Source organism: Myotis daubentonii, chromosome 3 (assembly GCF_963259705.1).
Source record: "Myotis daubentonii chromosome 3, mMyoDau2.1, whole genome shotgun sequence".
NCBI lineage: Eukaryota > Metazoa > Chordata > Mammalia > Chiroptera > Vespertilionidae > Myotis > Myotis daubentonii.
This window is the reverse complement of record NC_081842.1, coordinates 136,582,310-136,592,239: the sequence shown is the minus strand read 5'-3', so window position 1 is coordinate 136,592,239 and position 9,930 is coordinate 136,582,310. Positions and strand designations below refer to the sequence as shown.

At 44.3% G+C, this 9,930-nt stretch overlaps 1 protein-coding gene across 3 annotated transcripts in view; it reads left to right on the top strand.

Annotated features, from left to right (window-relative positions):
• The window catches only part of RANBP9 (RAN binding protein 9), a 104,322-nt gene that overhangs the window by 50,050 nt on the left and 44,342 nt on the right, over nucleotides 1-9,930 (top strand). For all 3 annotated transcript variants that reach the window (XM_059688663.1, XM_059688665.1, XM_059688664.1), the window contains exon 3: nucleotides 9,277-9,329. In XM_059688663.1, the coding sequence (XP_059544646.1) occupies nucleotides 9,277-9,329 (53 nt within the window). The remainder of the gene's footprint in view (nucleotides 1-9,276; nucleotides 9,330-9,930) is intronic.

The window sequence follows — 9,930 nt, the reverse complement described above, 5'->3', positions numbered from 1 at the left end:
TTTCAGTGACTGGCTTATTTCACTTAGCATAATGCTCTCCAGATCCATCCATGCTGTTCCAAATGGTAAGGATTATTTCTTTTTTACAGCAGTGTAGTATTCCATTGTGTAGATGTACCACAGTTTTCTAATCCATTCATCTGCTGATGGGCATTTAGGCTGTTTCTAAATCTTCGCTATTGTAAATTGTGCTGCTTTGAACATAGGGATGCATATATCCTTTCTGATTGGTGTTTCTGGTTTCTTGGGATATATTCCTAGAAGTGGTATTACTGGGTCAAATGGCAGTTCCATTTTTTAATTTTTTGAGGAAATGCCATACTGTTTTCCACAGTGGCTGCACCAGTCTACATTCCCACCAGCAGTGAAGGAGGGTTCCTTTTTGTTCACATCCTCTCCAGCACTTGTCATTTGTTGATGATAGCCATTCTGACAGGTATGAGATGGTACCTCATTGTTGTTTTGATTTCCATCTCTCCGATTATTAGTGACTTTGAGCATGTTTGCATATGTTTCTTGGCTTTCTGAATGTCCTGTTTCGAAAAGTGTCTATTTAGGTCCTTTGCCCATTTTTTGATTGGATTGTTTAGCTTCCTTTTGTTAAGTTGTATCAGTTCCCTGTAAATGTTAGAGATTAAACTCTTATCGGAGATAACATTGGCAAATATGTTCTCCCATGCAGTGGGCTTTTTGTTGTTTTGTTGATGGTTTCTTTTGCTGTGCAGAAGCTTTTTATTTTGACATAGTCCCATTTGTTTATTTTCTCTTTAGTTTCCATTGCCCTAGGAGCTGTATCAGTATAGATACTGCTAAGACAAATGTCTGCTCTTTTGTTGCCTATGGCTTCTTCTAAGATTTTTATGGTTTCCCATCTTATGTTTAAGTCCTTTTATCCATTTTGAGTTTATTTTTGTATATGGTGTAAGTTGGTGGTCTAGTTTCATTTTTTTTTGCAAGTATCTGTCCAGTTTTCCCAACACCATTTATTGAAGAGACTGTCTTGTCTCCAATGTATCATCTTGCCTCCTTTGTCAAATATTAATTGAGCATACTGGCTTGTGTTGATTTCTGGGTTCTCTGTTCTGTTCCATTGGTCTATATGTCTGTTCTTGTGCCAGTACCAGGCAGTTTTGAGAATAGCTTGATAGCTGGTATTATGTTCCCTCCAACATTGTTATTTTTTCTCAAGATTGCTGCAGCTATTTGGGGGTCTTTTTTTTATTCCAGATGAATTTTTGGAGAATTTGTTCTAGGTCTTTGAAGTATGCCATTTGTATTTTAATAGGGATTGTGTTGAATTTATAGATTGCTTTGGGTAGTATGGACATTTTAATGATGTTGATTCTACCAATCCTTGAACATGGTATATTCTTCCATTTGTTCATGACTTCCTCTATCTCTCTTTTTAGTGTCCTGAAATTTTCTGAGTACAGGTTCTTTGTCTCCTTGGTTAAGTTTATCCCTTGGTATCTTAAATTTTTTGTAGCAATGGTAAATGGGATTGCTTTTTAAATTTCTCTTTCTGTGAGTTCATTATTGGTGTATAGAAAAACCATAGACTTCTTGGTGTTAATTTTGTATCCTGCTACATTGCTGAATTCATTTATTAAGTCTAGTAGTTTTTGATGGAGTCTTTAGGGTTTTCTATGTACAATATCCTGTCATCTGCGAATAAGAACAGTTTTACTTCTTCTTTTCCAATTTGGATGCCTTTTATTCTTCTTGTCTAATTGCTATAGCTAGCACTTCCAGTAAGTACTATGTTGAACAGGAGTGGTGAGAGTGGGCATCCCTGTCTTGTTCCTGTTCTTAGGGGAAATGGGTTTAGTTTTTGCCCATAGAGTATGATGTTGGCTGTGGGTTTATCATATATGGCTGTTATGTTGAGGTATGACCTTTCTATTCCCACCTTGCTGAGAGTTTTTAGCAAGAAAGGGTGTTGGATTTTGTCAGATGCTTTTTCTGCATCAATGGATGTGATTATATGGTTTTCATCTCTCAGTTTGTTTATGTGGTATATCATATTTATTGATTTGCAGATGTTGTACCATCCTTGCATCCCCAGAATAAATCCCACTTGGTCATGGTGTATGATCTTTCTAATGTAATGCTGGATTCGATTTGCTAGAATTTTGCTGAGGATTTTGGCGTCTATATTCATGAGGAATATTGGCCTATAATTCTCTTTCTTTGCATTGTCTTTATCTGGTGTTGTGATTAGGGTAATGCTGGCTTTGTAGAGAGAGCTTGGAAGTGCTCCTTTCTCTTGAATTTTTTGGAATAGTCTGAGGAGGATTGGGTTTTTTTCTTCTTTGAATGTTTGATAAAACTCCCCTGTGAAGCTGTCTGGTCCAGGGCTTTTGTTTGTTGGAAGTTTTATGATTACTGCTTCAATTTCCTCCATAGTTATTGGCCTATTCAGACTTTTTGATTCCTCCTGGTTGAGTTTTAGAAAGTCGTGTTTTTTAGGAATATGTCCATTTCTTCTAAGTTGATCAGTTTGTTGGAGTAGAGTTGCTCATAGTATTTTTTTTTTTTACGATTCTTCGTATTTCTGTGGGGTCTGTTCTTATTTCACCTCTTTCATTTCTGATTTTGTTTATTTGGGTCCTCTCTTTGCTTCATGGTGAGCCTGGCGAGAGGTTCATCAATCTTGTTTATCCTTTCAAAGAACCAGCTCTTGATTTCATTGATCTTTTGTATTGTTTTTTTGGTCTCTATGTCACATATTTCCACTCTGATCTTTATTATTTCCTTCCTTCTGCTTGCACTGGACTTTTCTTGTTGTTCTTATTCTAATTCTTCAATTTGCAGAGTTAGATGGTTTATTACCAGTATTTCTTATTTTTTGAGGTAGGCCTAATTTAGTAAAATACATTGATTTGTGTTTATTAAATCAACCTAGCATTCCTGGGTTAAACACTACCTGATGTTTATATATTACTAGAGACCCGGTGCACAAAAATTTGTGCACTCGGGGAGTAAAGGGGGGTCCCTCAGGCCGGCCTGTGCCCTCTCGCAGTCTGGGACCCCTCGGGAGATAACGACCTGCTGGCTTAGGCCTGCTCCCGGGTGGCAGAGGGCAGGCCCAATCCCTAGGTGCAGCCCCTGGTCGGGCTCAGAGCAGGGCCGATTGGGGAGTTGGGGTGCCGCCATTTGTCATGCACAGAGCAGGGCGGAACAGGAGATTGTGATGCCACCCTCAGTCACGCTCAGGGTAGGGGCCGATTGGGGGGTTGGGGCACCGCCCCCTGTCACACTCAAGGCAGGGTCGATGGGGAGGTTGCGGCGCCACCCCGTCACGCACAGAGCAGGGCCCATCAGGGGGTTGGGGCTCCGTACCCTGTCACGCACAGAGCAGGGCCCATCAGGGGGTTGGGGCTCCGTACCCTGTCACACACAGAGCAGGGTCAATCAGGGGGTTGGGGAGCTCCCCCCTGTCATGCACAGAGCAGGGTCAATCAGGGGGTTGGTTGGGGAGCTCCCCCTGTCACGCACAGAGCAGGGCCAATCAAGGGGTTGGGGCGCTGCCCCCTGTCACTCACAGAGCAGGGTCAATCGGGGTTGGGGAGCTCCCCCCTGTCACGCACAGAGCAGGGCCCATCAGGGGTTTGGGGAGCTCCCCCTGTCACGCACAGAGCAGGGCCAATAGGGGAGTTGGGGCACACTCAGGGCAGGGCCGATGGGGAGGTTATGGCTCTACCCCATCACACACAGAGCAGGGCCCGTGGGAGGGGGGGCGGTTTGGGGTGCCGCCCTTTATCACCCACAGAGCAGGGATGATCACGGGGTTGGGGCACCGCCACTCTCACAGTCAGGGCAGGGCTGATGGGGAGGTTATGGCTCTACCCCGTCACACACAGAGCAGGGCCCGTGGGGGGGAGGTTGGGGCGCCACACCCTGTCACACACAGAGCAGGGCCGGTCAGGGGGTTGGGGTGCCACAGCCTGTCACACACAGAGCCCCAGGGCCATCAGGGCGTTTGGGTGCTGTCCCCTGTCACGCTGATCCTGTTGCCGGGAGGCCTCGCGGCTCCGCCGATCCCGGTGCTGGGAGGCATATTACCCTTTTACTATATAGGACAGAGGCCTGGTGCATGGGTGGGGCTGGCTGGTTTGCCCTGAAGGGTGTCCTGGATCAGGGTGGGGGTCCCCACTGGGGTGCCTGGCCAGCCTGGATGAGGGGATGATGGCTGTTTGTAGCTGTTCACACACCCTTCAGGGTGGGGGTCCCCACTGGGGTGCCTGGCCAGCCTGGGTGAGGGACTGAGGGCTGTTTTCAGGCTGGCAGGTGACTGAAGCTCCCAACTGCTCCTTTTTTTCTTTTTTGTTTTTATTCTGGGCTAGTTTTAGCTCTGAGGCTCCAGCTCTTAGGCCTCCGCTGCTGAAAGCAGGTATCTGGTTTGTTTCGGTTCTATAATCGAAACTCTGCATCAACTCCAGCTCTGAGATCCCGGGCTCGCTGAAAGCAGGTTTCTGGCTTTCTTTTTAGCTTCTATATTTGTAACTATGTTTTTTAAACTGCAGGCTCAGAGGCCGGTAAGGCAGGCGGGGAACGTTGGTTTCCTCTGTCACTGAAGCAAGCAAGCCTCATGTTAGTTTCAAGCTGCCTGGCTGCCGGCTGCCATCTTGGCTGGCAGTTAATTTGCATATCTCGCTGATTAGCCAATGGGAAGGGTAGCGGTCGTACGCCAATTACCATGTTTCTCTTTTATTAGATAGGATTATTATTTGATATATTTCTAGAATTCCATCTTAATTTACCTAGTGGCTTTTTAACTATATCTTTTTGAAGTTTTTAGTGTTTGCTCTAGAGATTGTATTATATACTAGAGGCTTGGTGCACGAATTCGTGCACGGGTGGGGTCCCTAGGCTGATCAGTGCGGGGTGGGGGGGCAGCCAGGGGGAGGGGCTGCAGACAGTTGGTGGCTGGCCCTGCCCCCGACTGGGGTGTTGGGGGCTGATTGGGGCCGGATCAGGCTGGTTGGCTGCCACAGTGCACATCATAGCCACCAGTCATTCTGGTAGTTCTGGTCATTCTTCCATTCCCGTCACTGGGCTTTTATATATATAGATGCCTGTTTTCATAATCTCCTGAGAACGTTGTATCATTTCACATAAAATGTAAACACTTCCAATTATATAGGTTCATTGGCTCCCTCTTGTTTTTGCTGTAGTTTTCATATGTATTACATCTATATATCTTATAAATTGCATAATAAATGTTGTCTTTGCTTTGAAGAGTGATATATTTTAAGAAGATTAAGAGTGAAATCAGTCTTTTATTACGTACCCATGTGTGAATTCTTTCCAGTGCTCTTCATTCCTTTCTGAAAGTCCAACTATCTGATGTCATTTCATTTCAATTTGGCAGACTTACTTTAGCATTTTTCTTAGTGCAGGTGTGCTGGTAACAGATTCTATTATTTTTGTTTTATCTAAAAACTAGAGGTCTGGTGCACGAAATTCGTGCACTTGGGGTGGGGGGGGGGGTGGTGGTTTCCTCAGCCTGGCCTGTGCCCTCTCGCAGTCCGGGATCCCTGGGGGGATGTCTGACTGACGGCTTACTGGGCCTAAGCCGTCAGTCGGACATACTTAGCATTGCCACGGAGGCAGGAGAGGCTCCCACCACTGCTGCTGTGCTCACCAGCCGTGAGCCCGGCTTCTGGCTGAGCAGCACTCCCCCTGTGGGAGCACACTGACCACCAGGGAGCAGCTCCTGTGTTGAGTGTCTGTCCCCTGGTAGTCAGTGTGCATCATAGTGACCGGTCATTCCACCATTCGGTCATTTGCATATTAGCCTTTTATTAGGTAGGAAATGCTGTAGATGAGGCCCCCTAGAACCATAAGAAGTGCAAAAAATTCACTGTTAACTCATTCTCGAATTGCCCCCACTTAAAATCAAATTCCCCCCCCCCCCCCCCAGTGGGGCATGTGCTGCACCTTGGGAACCACTGGGCTTGACACTTTTCCTCTCTGAGCTTCATTTCTGAATACATATGCATATACCATGGGAATTGTAATCTCTTCTCCGCTTACCTCACTGGGTTGTCATGAGGAGGTTCTGAGCTAATAAACCTAGAAATGTTTCATCAAGTAAGTGATGTCTAAATGGGAAGGATTGTTATTTTTAAACCCACAGGTACCCTTGCAGGTAGCAGGTGCTGATTAGGGGAGGAGGGCACGATTGTTTCCTGGGACTGTAGCTATGGAAACTTTGCAGAGGGTTCTGCAGGCCTCGGAGGGGTGGGCTCTGGCCAGCAGCCCTGTAGCAATGGTCATCCCTGGAGGCACTGGTGGGGGGCAGGGTGTTAGGGGGGCAACTAGGGGGGGTGCGAGACCGAAGGGGGAGTAACTGTCAAACCTTCCCACTTGGTGCCATTCTTTAAATTGTATGTGGCTATTTCACAGCTGTATCTGCTCAGGGCAGGGCTCCAATCTCCTAGAGCAGGGTGGGGGCCGGGCCAGGACGGAGCCAGGCGAGCTAGGAGGGCGGGTTTAGCCATGCCCCCAGGGAGGTTCAGCGCACTTTCGCTGAGGAGATGGTGCTGCTGCTGTGGGGGGGAGGTGCGGGGGCGGGGGGGGGCGGTCCTGACCCTGGGGGGCCGCTCAGGTCTGCTTCCACCCAGGTCTGGAGTTGTAGGGAGGGGAGGCGTGCTCAGCCCCAGTGGAGGGGGTCCGGCAGCAGCGGGCCACGGGCCTGGGTGTCTCAGGGGTGCTGACGGGTGGTTGCTGGTGTGCTATTGTTGTGGGCGCTCCTGGCGGGTGTGGCAGGACAAGAGATAGGGAGTCGGAGGTGTGGGCTGCAGCTACCCCTGAGGCTGGGTCTTCTCCCCGTCCAGTCAGCCTCCCTGTCCCCCTGGGGGTGCAGGGACCAGGGTAGGGTGTTCGTCCTTCCCCCCAGTGGTGCGGGGGCTGGGGTAGGGTGTCTGTGCAGGGGGATTGGAAGAGCTCCCCGTGGCTGCTTCCTCTTCCTTCTTTGCAGTCCAGGCTAGTGTCAGGCACTCTCCTCAGACCCCCGGGAACTTGGCTCCCACCTGCCGCCCTTCCCCTGCTGTGCGTGCCCACCCTCCTGCTGGTCTGTCAGTATGCAAATTGGTCATTACTGGGACACGTAATGGACAATTAGCATATCACCTCTTTATATGTATAGATGTTTTCATTTTATTTTCATTCTTGAAGGTTATTTCCATGAATATAACACCCTGTATTGGCATGGGTCCCCCACTTCCCTTTCTGTACTTTTATATATTTCATTCCACTATCTTCTGGATTTGATGTTTTCTTGTGAGATGTCAGTGAATATTCATTCAGAGTTGAGTAGATTTTGTGTACAGAATAACAGCAGCTAAAAATGAACATGATTTTATATTTTAATATTTTTAGAGGTCACTTAGTGTTCTAATTTTGAATTATCTGAAACATTCAAAAACAATGTTTAACCATTATAGGCATCTTCATATTTCTGATTTTAATGGAAATGGTTTCAGTATTTCACTATTGAATATTTTGCTTGCTCTGAATATATTTGGAAAAACGTGTGTCATACTTAAGGAGTTTACTTTTATTCTTATTTTATTTGAGTTTTTATTAGGAATGGTACCTGAAATTTGTTAAATGCCATTTTAAGTCTTGATACAATCACAGTCAATTAGCTTTTTAACAAATTGGATTCAGATGTGTTTTTTTTAGGTTTTCTTTTTGCTTCAGTACTGACAAGTGTATTGTTTTAGACTTTTCTCTTTTTGAACTATTTTTATCAGGTTTTATTAGTATTTTATAACACTTTAAAAATTAATTGCATACCTTAATAATTATCTTCTCTTGTATTTCTTTTGTGGAGATAATTTTCTTCTGGTTTCAAAAACTAATAATTGAGAGTCTTATGTTTAGGTGAGTTTTGTGAATTTGCCAAAACACTTTTCAAAAACCAATATATAGATACTCTATAGTATATACTTTTTAGTGTAATTTTATTAAGGATTTCAGATGTTTTTATATGAAATTGACATTTTTTCTAAGTATGTATCTGTTATTTTGTATAGTTGTGCATTCTGGATTTTTACTGTGTCCTTTCGAAACATTGGTTTAAAATCAATTTTTTAAAAATTGCTTTTAGAGAGAGGAAAGGAGAGGGGTAGACAGAAACATTTATTAGAGAGAAACATTGATCAGCTGCCTCCTACACACCCCCTACTGGGGATCAAGTCTTTCTGTAACCCTGGCATGTGCTCTGGCCAGGAATCGAACCGTGACCTCCTGGTTCATGGGCTGACACTCAGCCACACCAGCTGGGCCCCATTTGTTTCTTATTTAACACTAGAGGCCTAGTGTATGAAATTTGTGCACTGGTACGGTCCCAAGAGCCTAGGGCAGGTTGGGGCCTTCCTCCCTTCCCCCACTAGACCTGTCCCCTGGTCAAACTCCCGGACAACTCAGTCAAGGGGACAATTTGCATGCTACGCTTTTATTACAGTGGGGCCTTGACTTACAAGTGTCCTGACTAACGGGTTTTTTGAGATACCAGCTGTCTCTCTGCTGATTTTTTGCATTGAGTTGATAGAGTAATTTGAGTTAACGAGTTCCTCAACGAGCTCGGTCTCGGAACGAATTAAACTCATAAGTCAAGGTCCCACTGTATATAGTATTTCTTCCACAAGCTCCTCAGTACTTTTTGTTAGAAGTCTAAATCCTAAATATGTGTTAATAAATTGGGAAGATTTTTATTGCATGAAAAACGTGTCTTTTTTATTTTGTAAGAGTCCTCTCTGTTTAATAGAGTGCATAATTACCAACTAGAGCCATGCACCAACGGTGGGGTCCCTTGGCCTGGCCTGCAGGGATCGGACCAAAACTTGCCTGGTGCACAGATTTGTCCAGGGCGTGTCTGGCCTGTCTCACCCAGTCCAGATCGGGAAGGGACTGCGGGAGGGCTCCAGGGCGTGTCCGGTCCGTCTTGCCCAGTCCTGATCAGCTGGACCCTAGCAGCAAGCTAACCTACTGGTCAGAGCATCTGCCCCCAGGTGGTCAGTGCACATGATAGCAGCTGGTCGAATGATCTAGCATATTAGGCTTTTATTATATAGGGTACTTTGGGTGTGATTATTGGAATTTGCTGTGATCTGAGTTTTAGTGTTGCTTAATGTTTCCCTTTTTGCTATTTAAAGAATTGCAATAACTTTTTTAGCTATCCTATGAATTTTAACTTGGTATTGGTTATTTATATATAATATGACTATAATAATCTGCTTTTCTTCCTTTTTATTTTTTTAACAGTTACATGGGAATTGGTCTGTCTGCTCAAGGTGTGAACATGAATAGATTACCAGGTACAGTTGTAATTGAACTATATAGTATAGTCTCATAGATCTTTGTGGCTAAAACTTTCAGTTAATAACTTGAAATAGTAAAGTACAGTGATTTTCTGTATTTTTAATTACCTATACTATAAGTCCAAAGTAGAAACTGAGTTGTTAAAATAAATTGAAATTTCTTTGCTATTTGGCATAATTTAATACATATATACCGTGCATTTTGTTTTATTTATTTATTTATTTATTGTATTTTTGACTTTCAGTACATTGTCATACCAACTTTAAACATTTTAATATGGTTAGCTCTGTTTGCTACCCAACACATTCTTGGCTTTTAACCCATTTTCAATTGTTTATATTTCAGTTGTTAATATTCTCAGAATGTAGGCCTGATGTTAAAAGTAAATTAAGGAAGGTGTGAATCCAGATGTCAGACTGTTTCTCAAAACCATTATTAATCAGATGATTATTTCTGGTGTTCTATTTACTAATGCTTAAAATTAATTTGGGGGTAAGCTTTTTGAAACTAGAAAGCAAAATAGAAAACTTCTATTTTATATTAAACTGCGCGTGTGTATATTTGTGCGTGTGTGTGTGTGTGTGTGTGTGTGTGTAA